The 20,214-nt window shown below is 42.3% G+C and overlaps 2 protein-coding genes across 7 annotated transcripts in view; one reads left to right on the plus strand and one right to left on the minus strand.

Annotated features, from left to right (window-relative positions):
- The first annotated feature begins 6,486 nt into the window (after positions 1–6,486).
- LOC136016498 (alpha-1-antiproteinase 2-like) lies at positions 6,487–16,624 on the plus strand. Of its 3 annotated transcripts, XM_065683771.1 has the most exons (7): positions 6,487–6,576; positions 8,501–8,570; positions 11,431–11,574; positions 11,779–12,096; positions 13,748–14,018; positions 15,668–15,815; positions 16,376–16,624. In XM_065683771.1, exons 3-7 carry the CDS (start codon positions 11,448–11,450, stop codon positions 16,568–16,570), a joined length of 1,059 nt encoding a protein of 352 aa, XP_065539843.1. In that variant the 5' UTR covers positions 6,487–6,576; positions 8,501–8,570; positions 11,431–11,447; the 3' UTR covers positions 16,571–16,624. The 3 variants fall into 3 exon arrangements, with proteins under 3 accessions (XP_065539843.1, XP_065539841.1, XP_065539842.1); XM_065683769.1 differs by having other exon boundaries at positions 11,431–12,096; XM_065683770.1 differs by lacking the exon at positions 8,501–8,570 and having other exon boundaries at positions 6,512–6,576; positions 11,431–12,096.
- Positions 16,625–19,861: 3,237 nt separating this feature from the next.
- Positions 19,862–20,214, minus strand: part of PPP4R4 (protein phosphatase 4 regulatory subunit 4) — a 90,354-nt gene continuing 90,001 nt past the window's right edge. For all 4 annotated transcript variants that reach the window (XR_010613904.1, XR_010613903.1, XR_010613906.1 and 1 more), the window contains one exon: positions 19,862–20,055. The gene's annotated coding sequence lies outside the window, so the exon portion shown is untranslated. The remainder of the gene's footprint in view (positions 20,056–20,214) is intronic.

Below are 20,214 nucleotides of genomic sequence, written 5' to 3' on the forward strand. Positions count from 1 at the left end.
AACAGAAGGTAGCTATTAAGGTGTATTTGCACAGTGGTTAATCTGTTGCTAATTAAAAACTTTCAGTTGGAGTGGTTAGCACTGCCAGCATCGATTATAATGAGTTCTACATAAATGGACACTACTTTGCCTTTAAGCTCGTGTGTAATTCCTACTCAAGCACTAGTTTGGGGAAGTGGCGAGAAAATGTCTGTATGTGGGGGTCACCATTACATACATTTCCCTACATTTACAGCTTTCCCCAGCCCCCCACCTCAGTTACAGATGGCACATAGCCCCTCTGAGCTCCTCAGGTCTCTTCCAGCCTCTGCAAAAGGGGCAGACATGACTGTGTGCTTCTAAGTGAAAACAAGCCAACCTTACCCAGAAAAGCACACACACACAAAAAAAAAAAAAAAAAAAAAAACAACAACAACAAAAAAAAAAAAACCCGCCCAAAACTAAAAAGTACATTTTCAGATCACTGGAAAAAGATAAAAAGTTTGTTTGGTTGGGTGGGTGAGTGGGAGGTTTTTTAAGAGAAAAAATAAAAGTTAGGGAATTATAAGCCACTCAGCCCAGCTCTTGGAAAGATGTTGGAAATATTAGTAAAGCATCTAGAAAATAACAAGACTATGAATAAGAAGAAAAAAACAAATAAGAAGAAAAAAAAAAGCAGGATGACAAAATGAAAATGGTTTTGTCAAAACCAAACTGCATCAACCAACCTAATCTCCTCCAATGGCAGAGGAACATATGTTGTCGTTGGGAAATAGTTGAGCTAAAGTACAGCTTAGCTAAGCAATAGCTAAGCTTTTTTTTAGGTTTAGTAAGGCATTATTGTCTTAGATGACATTCTTACATAAGGTACAGAAATATTCTCTAGAAGATTGGTGCAAGGTAGGAAACTGTTTTCAGAGGTTTTAGTGATTCAGCATTAAGGAGAAATTGGGCTTTCTCAGAGGCATGCTCCGGGTGTAGGCTGATTCAGTATTTTCATTATCACTGGTATAAAGACAGCAGGTATGACAGGAGGTGGAAGCAAAGTGCAGCCCAGGGGCAGGATGCAGCAGCAACGTACAGGAAGAGGGAGGCTCCACTATTGCCTCTGGAGGAATGTAATGTCAAATCAGCGCCAGCAGAGCAGACTCCAGCTCTCTGGCCAAACAGCCCAGCACTGCCAACTTCATCCTGGCATTTCCTAACTGCAGGAGGAGTCTGCAGTTGATATGTCTCTCCGAGGTACCTGGCATGTGGATGCCCATTCAAGAGTCCCCGATTTTATCACATGCAATATCCCACAATACCTATTTCTGAAGTGTCTAAGTACATAATAATCACTACAGATGGCGGATGAGACAATGAATGAGATTCTGGGGGAAGAGAAAATAATGCAAATGCTGGAACAATCAGCCATCACAGGTGATGGTAGACTTAAGACTTGACAGGGTTTAAAATCGAGCTAAACTAAAAGCTAGTTTTCAGTCTGCTAGGTACTTCAGTAAGTGGTCAGTCTCCAATTTCCTAGCTGTTTCAGAGACACCTAAATGTATCTTGGCAGGGGTGATATGCTTTTTAAGGAGTGATTTGAAAGAAGAAAGTGTTCGCATGGGGCATGTGCAGAAGCTGGCAACCCCTGGGCAGCTTCCATGGTTTGAATCTCTTATGGATCATCTGTCTCACAGCGCAGGGGAAGAGTTTTGCAGACATCTTAAACCTGCAGAAACCTAAGGCTTTACTTTGGTGAAAGAATCAACCATTATATAAATAAAGATCTAACACTGAGTATGTTCAGACCGCATAATTTTAGAGCGTAAAAGCAACAGGTTCACTGAACCTTCCCGATGGCTCTTCAGAGGGAACAACTGCAAATAGACATAAAGAGAACTGAAATTTTCCCAGATAGAAGGTAGAGAACTATCAAAATTTGTTCTCAGACCCATTCACATGTATTGTTTATTCATAGCATAAGAAAGAAGAACATCAGTCTACTCAGATAACAAAAAAAAGTAAACGTCCAAAACAAACTAGCATGCACTTGCACATTTTCCAAACTCTTTTCTTCTGTGCTAAAGGCTTTTGTCAATAATCAGAGACAGTTCTCAATGCAATCACACAGGTTCACATTTGGTGATGCTTTCTCTTGTCCTGAGGCTAGACAGCAAAGAATCAGACCTATTGAGACACCCACAGTCATGCTTTTTGCATCTTTAAGGAAGCAAATGGAGTTAAACTCAACTGCTTGCATGCTCCACTAAGGACATATCTGAAAACTTAACTTCTTAATAGAGATACATGAAGCAAAATGACAGCACCTTTGGCAGCAACTTACTTCTAATTTTGAAATCTCCCATTTGAGTTTGCCTGTTCCAAGGTTCACCATTTTCCTTTTCCCCTCCCACACAGGTTTTTAAAAGCGTGTCATCATCAGGTATAATTGCAGGCAGGTTAGAGAAATCAAGGCAGCTATGTGGATCCCTGCGGAGATCACATCGGGTGCTGGAAACTTTCAAAGTCTCCAGGGAGAAAAGCACAGCCCTGGGCATGCACGGTGTGCTGCGCTCTGGCACAGCCTGTGCTGGGCAGCGGGGAGGGAGGGTGTCTGCTTGCGTCGTGCAGGCCCCACTGGGGCACGCCAGGGGAGAAGGGAGATGAGACCTTCCCGAGGAGGCTGTTTCAGGGGAAAGCCTCGGGAGTCATGCGGGGAGAAGCAGAGGGAGGTTTTGCTGCCGAGCGAGGTGCAAACCTGCAGTGTGAGTGGAGGCACAGAATCTGAGAGCATGGTTTCACAGTCATTTTTGTTAGAAAAGGAGAATCATTTTGGTTGGAAGGCCTCTGGAGGTCATCCAATCCTAACACCTGCTTGCAGCAGCACCAGCCCAGGATCTAGCTCTGGTTGCTCAGGGTCATGCCCAGCCATGTTTTGCACAGCTTCAAGGACAATTTCACAGCCTCATAGGGTGACCTGCCCTTGTGTTTCACCTCCCAGTGAACATTACTTTTATTATATATCATTTGCTTTTACCTTGCTGCAGCTCGTGTCCCCTGCCTTGCACACTACAACTGTGCACTTCTGGCTCCATCTTTTTTTTAATTTAGCCCAAATTATGCAGGGGAGGACAGCGGATACAGCCTCCCCATTTGCCTTCTCTTCTCCAAGCTGAACAAGGCCCTTTTCTGGGGGCAGGCAGGATATGCAACAAAATGACTATTCAGTAGCTGTGTAACATGCACAGTTTATTAAGCAAGCATGCTGAAGGGACTAAGCATACCATGGTGTGTATATCTCTCTATATAGTAAATTAGTCCAATAAGGGAAATCAGAGATTAATATATAAAAAATAACTGTGAAAATTAGGAATATCAAATCATTACTGCATAGAGAGAACAGAGATTAAGAAGAAATACATCACCAGTTACCACAGAATCATCATCCAGGCCCATACTTCAAGCTGGGAATCCCTGTTGCAGCTGATGCCGGGAGTTTCAGGTAACTGGGAAAGTTCCTACACGGTGCTTCCATCCATGCGTGAGGTTTCAGATTTGGCCACAAGAGGGTCCTGCTTTTATACCCTTAGAAAAACAAACAGCTTTATGCGAGGTCTGTAACTGTTTAGTCGTGGGGCCATGCAGTTTCTCTTGACCTCACTGTTGTCTATGCTGAGAGCATTGGCACCTGGTGCCAGCCTAGTGCGGCCAAGTATGAAGGTCATAGAACAGCTGCACACCTATTCTTTCCTGCCTCCTTAAGGCAAACAGTCACAATGAACATAAACATATATACTCTACAGAATACACTTCGGCAGAAACATACTCTGTTACATCTCTCAGTCGTGAGTGGAAATTTAACTCTCAGCTACATTGCCATCCATTACAAGCCCAGGTGTCATGGCCTCTCTCCACTTGTCCTGGGCCCTGGCCCCCTGACCATCCTGGAGAGATGGTGGGGATGCACAAAGATGAGATACCTCTGGCAGTGGCATCCTGCACTTTGCTCAGGTTGAAGCACTTGTGAGACCACAGCCTGAGAAAAGGAGGAAGCCAAATTTTGGGAGTGATGGAAAAAAAGAACCTACTTGAACCCAGAGGGTCTTAGTACCTTGCAGAAAGAAACTAATGGTAGAGTGAAATCAAGGGACTCACTGGGGTGGCTCAAGGGGACAGTGCTGTGTGTGCATTCCCTTACTGAGGATGGAATTAACTCCCCCTTGGAGTGAGCCTGGACCTACTGTGTGGAGCTGGAAAGGAGCAAGAAAAATGTACAGCATGAAATCCAGGGAGAAGCAACTTAAAGGTGAAGGCCTGCCATATCTTTGCTTGGAAGGACTAGAACAGACAATTGACACACTTCTACCTGATCTGTATTGGCGCTGTGGGTAACTTAGGGGTCACTGCTGAAATGTTCATGTAATTACGAGTGCTTTTCCCCTTGAAACACAGTGAGAAACAGAGCTCCAGAAATTAAAAATACACTGGCAGCAGAGATATACATATACAGCCTTCACCAGCTCCACACCAACGTTTAATCTCAGCACTATTGTAGGAGGGATTCATGTGCTCTCTGTACTCCAGAGGGCATCATCAGAACAACAGGAACCCATCATCTTCTAAAATGACTTTCAGGGTAATTAGTTAAATATTTAAAAGAGATGAAAGTGTTTCTTTGCCAGAGAAGCAAGCATACAGTTCTTCTAAATTAAATAATTAATTCTTTTTTTGGACTACAGCCAGCCTGTTTCCAAGGGAATTCACGCTGGATGACTTGTTAATGTTGTTGATTTCCTGAAAATGAAAAAGTATTAAGATCTTCAGTAGTGGTAGTAATAATAATAATAATAATAATATTAAAAACCCCCAAGTAACTTGGGGTTCAAAGTAATGACACCTAATGTTCCAGACGAAGAGGAGTGAATGGAGGGATTCCTAACAGCAGTTGTTAACAAGTTGTCTTTCAGAATACCAGCATAGAGCCTACATAAGCCCTCTGCGTGCACAAAAAGATAGCTGCAAGTTCATATGCAACAAATTCTGCTACCAAATATTCCAATAGAGTCTCTGCAAATTTCAGGATAATTTACACGATTGGCTGAAACTGATGTGTACGTGAAAGAAAATAAATTGGGTATCACATTATGTATAACATTGGAGCTTGATATGGATTAGATTTGATTTTATTAATTTTCCCTTCTGCATTTCCATAGAAACATCAACAGGTGAAGGTCACTTACAATTGCAGGATTGAACTGCTCTTAAACAAAGCCATGTTAAGTCAGTTAGTTTCTCTTAACTTTTCTCAGTAACTTTAATCGTAGCTGCACTTTTTGTTTTTAATTGTATTCTCACCTGTCTCTCAGTGTCTGTATCATTCATCTTAGTCTGCACGTGTTATAGGTAGTCTGCATGTGTTGTAGGTAAGGCTCTGTAACTTCAGAGGCTTTTCATTTGTTACTTTAAAAAGAAGAAGGCTGCATGTGCACAGCTGCCGTTTTACCAGCTGGTAAGCAATTCAAACACGTATTCTAACAGCCTGGAACAAAACTCACACTGAACTTCTCTGCTTACCTTTGCATGGGTACTGACTGGACACTGACCTGTGAGCTTTTTCTAGGCCCTCAGTTATAGCCATATTAGCACAGCCCCTGTGGTTGCCCCTCTGTGGGTGCTGCAGGAGCACAATTTCCTGCAAGGAGTTTGGCTATGAGGAGGGAGCATGTAAAGCACAGGTGGTATGACCACATGGGTCCACCTCTGCTTGAAAGCATGCTGTGGTTCACCAACCTGACACTTCTTTACTTGCATTTCAGTAGTGCCTGCACCTAGTGCCAGCCCACATGCATAGCACAGTGCCCTTCAATCAATAGCTTAGTTTGTCCTTCAATCCATGCTGTTTGAGGTACCAGGTAAATGCCAGTCTGGCGGGGTGTGCTGGGTACCATGGGCTCCTGAGTGCCCATCTCTGCCTTTATGTTTCCTATAGCAACCCTCTGCCACTTAAAACATCAGTACTACTGGTTTAAGTTTATCAGTGATGTCCCCAGAAATTGGCCTTTACTAATGGCAATGAAGATGATTAAGAATAGTGGGTTACTTAAACAAATATACCATATAAAAGCTATTAAAAGTCTGGTGTAGAGGAAGCAAAATATCTCTATGCAAAATACTAAGATGAGATCTGGCTGCAGCATGCATCCAGCTGTTTTTCCTTAGGCTTTTGTCTAGTATTATGTATGTGTTCAGTTTTACTAATTTCAGTATGAATTCGTGCAGTTCACAGAAGTTAATGAAGCACGTGAAGTATTTGCTAGAGTGAGGGGCTGGATTCCCAGCAGGAGGATCTGCAGAAATGCAAAAGGGCTCTTAAAACTGTTTAAGCAAAAGCTGGGTTTGGCGATGCATGTACAGCAAAAATCAGGTGCCTCCCCCCAAAAATTGTCTTCACTGTTTACTCTGCACCATTCCTAAAGTAATAACACTTGTCTGCCCTGGTTAATGTTTTCTAAAGGACGCTCCACTTTCATAATGCTGTTTAACAGTATAAACAAGAGAGGGAACTGCAGAGTAGTCCTAGTGAAGACAGCAGGATCCTTGGAAGCTGCTGTAAGTAGTGACTGGTTTTTTGTTTCCTATAGAGACTTCAAAAGTGTATCCTTTTGCTGCATGCAATTAATTTTAAATCTTTCTTGGGCTTGTATCTTACATTAAAATCTGTCTTAGCAGTTGTTCCTGCAATGAAGAGGTTTTTATAGGGTCAGATGGATATAAAGGACATAGACATCACAATTTAGGCATGGAGCTTGCCAGCACACTCCCAGGTGGCTGTCAGGAGGAGCAGGAATCTAAAAGCCAGAATGGGGTGTCTAGCTGCATTCCAGGGAAGCAAGGTGATCTCTAGTGCCAGGAAATCCTAAGCATCTAAAAGTGGGTCTTTCCCATATATACCTCCTGCTAAAGGAAATAGACTCTGCTTCATTAAAAGCTTGAGGAAGGGTGCTTAGAGCTTTTTATTTATTTATTTATTTATTTATTTATTAAGGTATTGGTAATTCCTTTTAAGTAATTCTGGTGATTTTTATATTCAAGGTCTTAAAAAATATCTTTGCTCATGGATTATCTAAGGTGTGCTTCCCTTTTGCATGAGACAGTTCCTTATTGCTCTAACCGTCATCAAATTACAGGATCATTGAGAGGAGAGAAAATGGTGTGTTCCCACATGCTCAAGGGAGTGAAGATCACAGTGAGGTTAACATACGTGTAGAGCCAGAGACTGGGCAGTGGTCAGGTGCACACTGGAAAGTACAGACTGGGAGCCTGGTCTGATCTCTTCTTGGGACTGCTAGTGCTCTGTCCCACCCAACTGCCCTAACCACTGCCCTGGTTCTATCTTTTTTTTTATCCTCTGGCCTCAGTGATGCTTCATCCTGAGCATGTGCAGTAACTCAGGTTTGACAGCAAATATTGATGGTGGTCTGGTAGAAAAGTGAAAGCTCACGTTTCCAGGTAAAGGAGGCCTAGAAGTGGGTAATGCCATTCTTGGAGAATGCGGTTCCCGAGTGAGATCTCCAATGCTAAGCTGTCTTACAGAAGATAGATGACACTGGGAAAAGCTTTGTGAACAGTCACATACATTTCTAAATGATAGTGTAAACTTGATTTCTATGTTTCCGCTGCAAAAGAAATTACTTTTAATGAAATAGCCACAGTTGTTGGATTGTCTGCGGAATCCAATGTACTTGGCTTGTACTTGCAATCTTCTCAGGGCCTCAGGCACAGAGGCATCAAAACTCTGAATCACAGGAGAAGTAAATGTCTAACTGATCAGTCTGGAAAATCCCCTGAGTGTGTCCATGTGCTGACAGTGGGCAATGCAGAGTTTGTGGTGCTCCTGTGAGTAGGTGGTTCTGGGCAGTAGGCTTCTGAGGTCATTTTCTCACACAGAGATGCGGCCAGTCAAGTCTTTCTTTTGTGACTTTTGTGTGTATTTTGAGGTGATTTATTTTTTCAAACATTTTTTTGGATATAGCCCTGAGTAGCTGAAATTAGTTCATCAGACACCACTTGTGGTGACGGGACCATGTCTTGATGTGTCTGATACCCTCACAGGGCACCTTTTAGAAAATAGATGTCTCAGCTTTCCTCATTTAGAAGCAGTCAGGAGGGAAGCAGCACCATCTGGTGAGCAAACAGCTTTTCTATTCCATGCCTGCATATGTTTCTGAGTGGTGCAAATTTTCATGCTGTCTGAAATGAGATTACCAGTGAGGTTCCCTTATAAGAGTAGCATGGGATGACTGTTCATCTCCTGGACTATTACAATAGACTCTAATGGCAGAAAATTGTCTTCAGAATTGTCTCTCCAAATCACAGAGATAAAAATCAGCCCTAAAATGGGTAAATAAGCTGTACCCACAAAGAAGCAAGTTCTGTCAGTCAGAAAACTTAATCCAGCTCACTTCCAGGACTTCTGGTGAAGTTATTCTGGGTAACTTCAGCTAATCCCATTTTTTTTCCATTTTCTTTCTAGGATATACGGTACAAAATAAGTACTGCCATTCTGGGTTGCATGGTAGGAAAGTCTGTGTGATAAGGAACAGGTAATACGTTCTACAAGTGCTATCACCAAACCTATTACAGATAAATTGCTTAAAGGAACACTGTCCTCCAGGTGTTGGCATGCTCTTGTGTTACTGTCTGGTTCTATTGAAAGCTCTTCATGAAACCAACCTTTTCTTGAATGCCACAAATATATTGTAATTTTGTTACATAGACAAAGAGAATAGAAGAGATAAAGAGGTAAATGGATTTCCTTCTGTGGGTATTCAACAAGTCAGTATATATCTGGAATTAGGATTGAAGAGCTTTTCATTGCTACTGCAATGCTTATGAACAAAAGGTTTCTCTGGAAATTATATGGGTAAAGGTCTTAAAATAGGAAGCTTCCTGCAAAATTAGCCCCTTCAGATAGGAAATTCCTTAATAATGTTTTAGCACAGGTTCTCAGCTCTTTGCTTTTTAATAAATTGTTCGCAAGTATGCTTGGTACAAAAATCCCTCAGTCACTAGAACCATGTGAGAATCTGCATCTCCTGCTTCATACTGAAAGGATCTCTGTTGTCAATTTATCACTGGGTGTTCACTTGCTAACCTAGAAGCTATAATACTATTAAATACAATAGTAAATATGAAGTTTGAAGTAATAAACTTCAATCATATTCTAAATTCCATTCTACATAATGCAAATTGTATTATAAAAGTGCCTTTATGTTTCAAAGAAGGACCTAATAGAGTGGGCCACTTGTAACTTTAAGTCTTAAATAACAAAGACCTCTATAAACTGCAGCTGTTGAGTCTTTTATAATCTTAAGACTTTAAAATCAACCATTATCAAGATTTTTATGAAAGCTGACTCATGAGTCTTGACTGTGTGTGATTGGCCAGTACTGAGTAATGGATGAGTCAGATTCAAATCGGATTTAATTATCTGTGAATTCAGAGCTGTAACAAAATGAAAATAATTCCATGAAATTTCATAGAGTAACCACAAAATGCAAACATGTCATAACTGTATAGAGGAAAAATATCAGGATAGGAAAAAAACAGAAGTCTGTAATGGATAATTTACAGAGCCTTTACAGCAAACCCGCGGTATATCCATTAGCCATAATTTTCAGGCCAGGTCAGTTCAATTCCATGTCTACTTTGCATTCCAAATAAACAGAAATTGCCAGTTCAATGTGTATATAGAAAAGTCCATCTATCTGCTGTGTTTTGTAATAACTAATAAATGTGATGAGATAGAGGACAGGTGGTAACTTATGTTTAAAATGAAATGTTTCATTCTTTAGTATTCATGTTATTCTTATTAAGTTGTGACTGCAGCTGAATAAATAGTTCATAGTGAGTAATCTACCCAGAGGCAGCTTCTGAATCTGCCTGAGTATATTGAAATAGATTAGGCTCTGATGCTGTTTTTTGGAAGCTGCTTTCTTGTCAAAGCCTGACTATTATATTGGCCTACTGATAGCAGTTTTAAATATTAAGAACTGGAGCTCTTATATTGAGTTACAAATAGCTAGATACATCAAAAGTATCATTTCAGTGTCAAAATCAGAGGAGGCTAAACTATAAAATTACTGCGCATGATAATGTAGTTACCAAGAACCCTTATGGTTCTTCCATTTGTCAGTAACACAGTAGGTGTTATTGCAGATAGGCCTGCTTCTTAGAAACACATACATCAAACATGTAAATGTTTGAATATTTGATTATAGCTCAAAGGTTTTGGTGGTGCTATTCAGGTCTAACTGTAACTGCGTATTCAACTACTAATACAAATTGCTCCCTTTGATGTTATGGAGAAAGCAGGGTCATGAGCTTCACTTTCTGAAGCCAGCCTCTCAAGCTGGATCATGCCAGAGCAGAAAAGGTGCAATTGATTTAATGGGTGTCTCCTAGCACAAGTTTTAGCAAATCTGGCTAATTATCTCCCCCAAATACTTTGCAACTCTCTCACCCTTTCTTTGCCCTAGATTCCACCTCAGAAATGAGGCCCACTGGGACATTCATATCTGCATTTCCAAGGTCTCTTTGTAAGAGCTTATACAGTGCAGTGTCCACTCTGCAAAGGAATGCAGCTTACCACAGCCATGAGTAACAGGTTGATAAATGTCTCGCCCTTTGACCAGTACAGCATCTGATAAAAATAAGGCCTTGGTTTTGTTAATGACATTTATTCCCTCTGCTATGCCGAAAATGAACCCACTCCAATGGTTTGGTCTGTTGATTAAGAGACAACACAATACGTCAGGTTCTTATTTAAACTGTTACATCATTTTAATTCAGAAAGAAAGAACTATTCCTTAGAGACATAAGGCTTTATATTTGATTTGCTACTGAAAAACAACCACTGTCATTTGTCCTCTCTTGAAATAGGATGGCTTATCAATTAATCTGACCAAAAGTTTATTTAAAGATTTCCTTCATGCCTGTTTGCTCAAATTCTGTCTGTATGTGGCTATTGATTGCTGCCCACTTCCATGAACTTCCTCTTTCTCCTTTTACTCACCAAACACCAAGACTTCTATGATGCACATCCTAGGAATCATCTTAGACCATTAGTGGCAAAAGCGCAGTGGTATCAAAACCCTCCAGTGATTAGCCATGTGTGTTTTCCGGCGGGATATGCTCTGTTCTCTGGCCTGCTGAGGGTGCTGTGTATTCAGCAAGTCCATGCTGAATTTTGCTTTTGCAGGTATTTAGGGTGAGGGTGGCAGAAAGAGTTGGTGGGCATTTGCCAGGAGGCCTGGGAAAATTAAAAACAAAAAAACCTGGCAAGAGTTGGAGAACATGGAAGCTGAGTGTGAAAGAAAGAGATTTCCTATTCAGTGGGGATGACAGGATAACTATTTCTACTTAATTAATTTACTTAGTAGTAGCTTCTCCTTTTTTCCATAGGATTTTAATACAAGAAGATGAAGACCACATTCTACATAAGTTTGCTACTGGCAGGCCTTCATGCTGTTTCCCATGGCCAGCTCCCACCCAACCACCGCCATGGACATGATCCAAATGAACCTAAGCACCATATGCATCATGCAGGTGAAGCGATTGCTTGCCTCAAACTAGTTCCAAACAATGCTGACTTTGCATTTCAATTTTTTAAAGAGATTATACTGGAGGTACCTAATAAGAACATTTTTTTCTCCCCTGTAAGCATCTCCACTGCATTTGCAATGCTGGCCCTAGGGGCTAGATCAACCACTCAGACTCAGATCCTGGAAGGACTCTCCTTCAACCTTACAGAGATTCAGGAGAAAGAGATACAAGAAGGCTTCCATAACCTCATCCACATGCTGAGCCATCCTGAGAGCAAAGTCCAGCTCAACATGGTGAATGCCATCTTTCTAACAGAGAAGCTGAAACCTCTAAAAAAGTTTTTAGATGATGCCAAGGCTCTTTATCAGCTGGAGGCTTTTACCACTGACTTTAACAATCCCAGGGAAGCTGAGAAGCAAATCAATGATTATGTAGAGAGGAAAACACATGGAAAATTTTCTAATTTGGTCAAGGACATGGATCCACAGACTGTAATGCTTCTAGGTAGCTTTGTTTTCTTTAAAGGTAAGTCCTTTAAGATTTGCATTCACATTATTCATTCTTATCAACAGATCTAATGTCAGCTACCTCATTTTAAAATGGGCCTGGGGAATATTTCCAATGTTCTTTGCTGGGCCAGAAGCGTCCCTAATGGTGTAGTGAAGAAGGCGGAGAGGTGCCAGGACCCCACTTGGCATGGGGAGGCAGCTGGGGACCACACAGTCTTGGTTCTCTTTGTGGCAGTCACAGGAGCTCTGCTTGAACCCATAGCCTTCCATGCAGCCTGAGCTGGCTTTCATAGATTTAGTTGTAACTCTGATTGCCCCACGTTCTTCTAATTTTCTGTAAAGGCACTGAGAACCATGCATGACCTAATCCTTTTAATGCCTTTCTTTAAAAGTATGCATGATTCAGTGGCCTAATTTACTACATACTTGGGTTTTATTCCTATCAGAGTCCTTTATGTATACACACTAACCTACTAATAGATGGAAGAAACTAGTGATGAACAGTGGAGGACATTTTAAGGAACAAAGTAGAAACAAAGTGTATTTCTGATGTGGGTTAGATGATGTGCTCTTAAACCTGACATAACAGCACTCAGATATGAGTTTCTACATTAATTTTATCTACAAATTGAGGACTATGATTATCATAGAATCATAGAATCATAGAATAGTTAGGGTTGGAAAGGACCTCAAGATCATCTAGTTCCAACACCCCTGCCATGGGCAGGGACACCTCACACTAAACCATCCCACACGAGGCTTCATCCAACCTGGCCTTGAACACTGCCGGGGATGGAGTACTCACAACCCCCCTGGGCAACCCATTCCAGTGTCTCACCACCCTAACAGGAAAGAATTTCTTCCTTATATCCAATCTAAACTTCCCCTGTTTAATTTTTAACCCGTTACCCCTTGTCCTGTCACTATAGTTCCTGATGAAGAGTCCCTCCCCAGCATCCCTATAGGGCCCCTTCAGATACTGGAAGGCTGCTATTAGGTCCCCACGCAGTCTTCTCTTCTCCAGGCTGAACAGCCCCAACTTCCTCAGCCTGTCTTCATACGGGAGGTGCTCCAGTCCCCTGATCATCCTCGTGGCCCTCCTCTGGACTTGTTCCAGCAGTACCATGTCCTTTTTATGTTGAAGACACCAGAACAATACTCCAGGTGAGGTCTCACAAGAGCACAGTAGAGGGGCAGGATCACATCCTTCGACCTGCTGGTCACACTCCTTTTGATGCAGCCCAGGATACGGTTGGCTTTCTGGGCTGCGAGCGCACACTGCCGGCTCATGTTCATTTTCTCATCATGATTAAAGTCAATAGAAATGAAATGCATACAGTATGTGCATATACAGATGGTGTCAGGAAAGCCCTTAAATAACAGCTTACAGAAAGGGCACTTAGATCACCTGAATAGAAATGTAGTGATAGGTATTAAAATAAATGCCTAATTAGTTCATTACTGGCATCTGAAAAATAAACTGAAATTGGAATCTAGTGCACTCTTTTGACCAGGTTCTTGCCTTACTGTGATACACATTTTAAAACATTATGTTGAAGATTTTGAATTTAACAAATGGAGCAATAGGTGAATATTATTCCTAGTGATATAAAATTCAATTTATTGTGGCATGGGATATTCAGTTGCATTCTTCTTCTCTGTATCAGGCAACTGGGAAAAGTCTTTTAAACCAGAGCATACTGAAGAAAGGGAGTTCTTTGTGGATGCTGAAACTACTGTGAAAGTCCCCATGATGCACCAGACAGGAAGATTTGACTTCTATTTTGATGAGGATCTGTTATGCACTGTGGTACGGCTTCATTATAATGGGAGTGCTACTGCATTTCTGGTTCTGCCAGCAAAAGGCAAAATGAAGCAGTTAGAACAAACTCTGGTCAAGGAAACCATCCAGGAATGGTCAGACCATCTCTTCAAGAGGTAATCTTCTGCCAGTCCGCTGCAGCAGCACCTAGATTTATAGTCCTTTTTGGGTTTTTTGGGAGTGCAAACATTATGAACTTGCTGATTCTGGGAAATGAGTGGGTTATTTTTGGCTTGTGTACCCTATCTGTAAAAATCATGGAGCTGGTTGGTATTTAACTATTCTATTGTTGATGCCTGAGTGACTTGCTGTTCACCCCATCAGAGTGGAGACCATACTGATGAGCTCCCAGGAGTCCTGAGCAGCAAGCCTAGATTGATGTTTCTAAAATAGTCCATTGATCGAGTGGGAAGGTGGCAATTCTAAGCCAAATCTTCTATACTGAGGTTTCAGCTAATGTGCTTTACTTCTTATATGTCACTGGCACACTGTGACTTAGACATATGTCTAAACCTTAAATAAACCGTAACTTAAACACTTTGTAGTAATGCATGCATACATAATATGTCCTACACAAATATCTTCCTTACAAGAACCATTCCAGCACATAGTGTTTGTTAGAACAGGCTAGTGATTAATTGTGGCTGTCCTGATTTTCCGGCATTTTGGTTTTGAAACTAAAAAAATCTAATGAGGTTTTGTTAGCTGCTACCATTGACACTAACATCAGCTAACATATTTTACAACCTTGTTTGTAAAGGTTTTGGGAAGGTTATCTTAGCACCAGTAGATGAGTAATATCAAATTAATATGTGCCTTATTTACCAAGCTGTGCCCTGATTCACAACTAATAAGGCAGTGCAGTTCACACCCATGATTCTTGATGCATCATTACAGTAATGCCAGCACAGTTAATAAAAACATAATGGGTAGCAAACTGGATATGAGCTAATAACATGAGGCCTCAAATATGAAAAATAAAAATGTATAATTCTCAGCTGCAAAATCAGGAAGATCTTTATCTGAATAAATTCCTGGTGCAAGTTCCTCCAAGATCAACATAGGAATGAGTTTTTTGAAAACCAAATGGCAATTTCAGTTCTGCTATTATGCTGGTGCCAGCACTAATACACTTTGTCCCATCATCTTCTAATGCACGGGGCAGTATCACATAAAGGCTACAGCAGTGCAGTTCGGATCCTGTATGTTTTGCTGTTCAACCCAGCATGTCTCTGGGCGAGACAGCAAAAGACTTCAGCTACCTAAAGGGTAATCACTGCAGCATGTGACTTGAAGGCTCTGAGGTCCCCTAGACAGTGCATGAAGAGAAATTCAACAGAAAGCATACTAAGCAGGAGCTGCCTACAGACACCTCCCAGTCAAAGGTAAACTTGATCATGGCCAGCCCATGGGAGGAAGATGACGATTAGAGAATAGGGTGTCCAAAGTAGGCAGCAGGGCACTGGAGCCATGCCAAATAACACAGTTATGCCAGACACACTGGTTTGCTCTGAAGTGCTGGGATTTGCCACACTAGTCCCCACTTCCCTGTGCACCACTTCAGGTCTCCAACTGCTCGAGCAGCATGGGCTGCCACCTACACACCTCATCTTCTCTGGCTCTGAAGAAGGGCTCTCGTTACTGTCCTCCTTTGCAGAGTGCTCTCAGATTTGCTGAAGCAAAACACCAGATAGATATTACTGTTATGATGATGATAAATCAAAGTCCTTCTCACCACCTTCTGTGTTTCTCTTCTGCCTAACAGACTGCTGAGCCTCTACTTCCCCAAGTTCTCTATTTCCGGAAGCTATGAAATAACAAATATGCTTAGGAAGATGGGAATTGTGGATGTGTTCACTGACCAGGCAGATCTCTCTGGCATCACTGGCACCCCAGATCTAAAGGTTTCTAAAGTAAGTCCGTGGCTCTTTGCCCCCTCCTTTCTTTCACAAACATGCAGGAAAACCCCTCTGTGGTAGCATCCAGAAACACCAGCTAAATACAGCTCCCAAATTCCCAGCTTGCCTGTAGCTGGGCTCACCCTGGCTTCAGCCTGCAAGCTTACAAGGAGTTTAGCCCTCAGGGACAGCGGAGATTGTATTAGTTTGCTGCACGTCTGTTTTTTTCAAAGACCGGTATCAGCCAAGATTTCATGGACAGTATCTGGAACATGAAAGAAACATCAGCCTCTGGCTCCTCAAGGGGATCCACTAATGCTCCCAAACACACATTCTTTATCCAGTCTTTTAAACAAAGGAAGAATAGTCTGGGGTTTTTTTTGAGAGAGAGTTCTGTAGCTCTGTCCTGGTCCTCTTTTAAAGTAGCCATGACTACAACAACACGCTCACATCTCTGCTACCTCTATTCACTTTCAGAGGATCCTACAAAAGCAAGGCTGCTTTAAAAGGGTCTGATTCATCTCTCAGGTGCCTGTTCTCTGCCCAGAATGACTGCCTCTTTTCTTTCTTCCTAGGTTGTTCATAAGGCTTCTCTGGATGTTGATGAGAGAGGTACTGAGGCAGCAGCAGCAACTGCAGCTGAAATAATGACAATGTCTCTTCCTCCAGCCATTGAATTCAACCGTCCCTTCCTCATGCTGATTTTTGATAGAGATACAAACAGTACCCTCTTCATAGGAAAAATAGTTAACCCAGCTATCATAAACTGAAATGACATATGAACTGTTCTTGTTGTTAATGATTAAAGAAGATGTGAAACTGCATGACGTGATTTATTTTCATTTGTACCAGCTTAGTATGTGGTTCTTTTTTAGCAAGAGTTTTTATTCTATACCATGATCAAAAATTATTGATATTGACCATGACAGTTGCTCAAGAGGAAGCAAGGAAAATGTTTTAAGTTCACCTAGCAAAGAACGCCTCTTTTATTTGATTGAAAGCCAAGGTAAGACCTCAGATTTGCCAGCATTCAGAGAGAGACATCTGAATTACAATGGAAGACTCCCGCTTAGTATGTGGTTGTCAGCCAAATGGCAGATAAAATGATTAACACTCTTGCAAACAAAGCAGAAATGGCTGTAGTTTACCATAAGTAAGTAAACAAGAGATGGGAAGAGCTGGATTAACAATGAAGGGTCATGGGAAACAGAAGCTTTTAATGGAGACAGTACTGAGAATGTCTTCAACAGAAAAAGGTATCTGCTTTCTCCACCAGACAACTTTTATCATTTTTGGTATTAATCTAGCAGCAAATATTCCTGAGTTTCTTGCAGCTCAAAACAGAGCAGGAGGATCAGATCCACTCTTGAACCTGAAGACTTTCAACCTCATATTGCCAACTTGATGGACTTATATATGGCCCATGCAAGTAGCTGACTTCTCACACATGTATCCATCAGTGGTCAAAAGGAGGATGTAGCTGGATGGGCAGATGAAGTATTTGGATGGCAATTACACAAGCATACCATCAGCTTTGTGGAAAACATATAACAAGGGTCTATAAAACTGTAAATACTTCAAGTTCTGTCCTCTTACAGCTGAAAAAGTAGGTAGTGAGCACCCACTAAGTGGATAGCCTGACCCAGGGGGTGGCAGGCACCCAGGTAGGACTTAGGGCAGCTTGAGGGCTGGCTAGAAGATGATTAAGGGAGTGGAACATCTCCCTTATGAGGAGAGGCTGAGGGAGCTGGGTCTCTTTAGCTTGGAGAAGAGAAGACTGAGGGGTGACCTCATCAATGTTTACAAATATGTAAAGGGTAGGTGTCAGGATGATGGAGCTAGGCTTTTTTCAGTGATATCCAGTGATAGGACAAGGGGCAATGGGTGTAAACTGGAGCATAGGAAGTTCCACGTTAACATCAGGAAGAACTTCTTTACTGTAAGAGTGACAGAGCACTGGAACACGTTGCCCAGGGGGGTTGTGGAGTCTCCTACACTGGAGATATTCAAGGCCCGCCTGGACAAGTTCCTGTGTGATGTACTGTAGGTTACCCTGCTCTTGTGGGGGGGTTGGACTAGATGATCTTTGAGGTCCCTTCCAACCCTTGGGATTCTGTGATTCTGTGATTCAACAGACCTGCCTTGGCAACAGGTACCAGAAAGAGCACAGTTGCCCCTTTCTTACCTACAGTTGTGGTTTTGGAATGAGATGAAATGATGTCATGGCACTGGGACTCACATTGCAAGGAGTCAATCAACTTGGGAAGCTAACACAATGTCAGCAAGGTCTTGTGTGCCTTCTGTGAAAATAACAGCAAATGTGATTTTATCAATCTGGTGCAAAGCACTGTCCACTTTCACAGTCAAAAGGAAAGCTTCTTTTCTGCTCTGTATTCTTAGTAAAAAGTTTCTGTTAACTCCCATACATGGTGCTCGACAGTGTTTTTTGACTAAATAGATACAGTTTCTATATAGACAAGTATATGAACAACTCACAGACATTGATGGCAGGACTCCCAGTGAAAAGAATGCATGTGCACCACATCATCCTCCCGGCTTCCTCCTGCACTTACCTCCATCTGTTTTGGTGGCTTTACAGCCTGACATCGCATCGATAGGGTCAGTCTAAGTCATTATGGTTCGTACCATAAGTGTTGCTGGACAACAGGCATTCAGCAAAGGGATAGCAAAACCTTTAGGGATCAGAGAGCTCAGAAGTGAGATCCTTAGCTATGTGTTGAATTTCCTAGAGTCACATGAATTTGCACCAGTTGAAAAATATGCATAATTCATTTTAGTAGAGCGACCCTCAGTCTACATGAAGAGATGGAGAAGAAGCAGGTCCCAGATGCAGTTATCTGGAGTAGCTGCAGTTCTGAATATTGCTCACTCACTTGCAAACCATTTTGGAGTGGATGGAGACACATACATAGAAATACAGCATAGTAGGAGGAAAATATCTCCGATGTGGTTCTGTGGGAGATTTGAAGACTAAGAGCTTTTGGAGGCTGTTAACCCATATTTTGGAAAGGAGACACCTTTCTTTCCTACCTTCAGTATCTTGGTGCTCTCACAGACACATGCCCCCTTCAGAAGCAGGATATGGGAATTTTATTTTCCTCCCATATTCCAAGAAAATGAGTCCACAGGGCCATAGGAGATAGGCACAGAGGCAGACATGCTGCCACTCAGAACAGACACTTCACAGCTCACGTTTCCCCTCTCACTGCATCTCCTATATTATTTCTTTGTGTTTGTGAAATGTGTTGGAGAGGGACAGTGGGGACAGTCTTGACAGCCATGGGGAGACGAAGGATGTCTACTGTTCCCACAGGGGATTTCCTGCCAATGTCAAGACCAGCTTCTGGGAGCCATCTGCCAGACTTGTTTGTCAGGCAATAGCTCCTGCTGTATTGACATAGTGCTGTGGTTTTTCACTGCAGGATATGCCAGCCAGTGTTGAAGAAGAGACAGGCACCACACTTGGCACAAAAGAGCAGCAGACAGCTTGCTCCCTGCCTGCATCTGTGCTGTACTACACTGCTTGTTATGTGGCCCATTCTCATCTCTGCCCCCATCCACCAAGTCCTACTTTCCTAATTCTGCTCTCGTCGCTGCAGGCAACACTAAACAGATTTTTCCCTATTAAGCTCACTCTTCACATTTCTTTTTCACAGCCTCCCACTCTCGCTGCCGCAGACGAACATTTTATCCCTCCCACCCACCAGCACCGTTTGTTTGTGCACGAAGTGGACTCTGCCAGCTTGGCTGTGGCACTTGCTCCACCACCAGGTTCTGCTTTTCTCCTTCCCAAAAAATAGAAGGTGGGAGGTTCCTTGCCTCCCACAGGCCACCTTAAGGGCATTCGTAGATCAGCAGCGAAGGCTGGGCAGAAAGGCAAGATTTTAGGTCACTGAGCTATTCCACATTGATGTGATAAGCAATGTGTGGATATTAATGAGCCACAGGTGCATCTCAGGAGCAGTTAAGTACTGGGTTCATTAGCTGTTAATACAGCTGACACAGCTATAGAGTGTGAGAATAGGTGATCCCAGGTTTGGGTAACCTGTTTATCATGTGGCCAAGCAGCGGGACCCATTTCATTGAGGGCATTAGGGCTATGTCATCAGCTGTAACTTGACAGCCAAGTACCGCATCCCAAGACTGCAGCAGCCTTCCTAGCTCGCACACTCTTTCTGGGAAGAGGCATTTGGGGTATGTTTCACTCTTTTCTCACCATCATCCAAGGCTGTACCTGGAGAAGAGAACCAAAACTCATCTCACTTCCCATCCCATGTCCTTCAGCCCCCCTACAAAGAGGAGTCAAGGCAGAAACTCCCCATTTACACTTCAGGCAGGTGCAATCTGATAGTTGTTGTTCAGCATGAAGAAAGGCATGGGTCAGCATAGCCTT

The sequence above is a fragment of the Lathamus discolor genome, chromosome 6 (assembly GCF_037157495.1).
Source record: "Lathamus discolor isolate bLatDis1 chromosome 6, bLatDis1.hap1, whole genome shotgun sequence".
Lineage (NCBI taxonomy): Eukaryota > Metazoa > Chordata > Aves > Psittaciformes > Psittacidae > Lathamus > Lathamus discolor.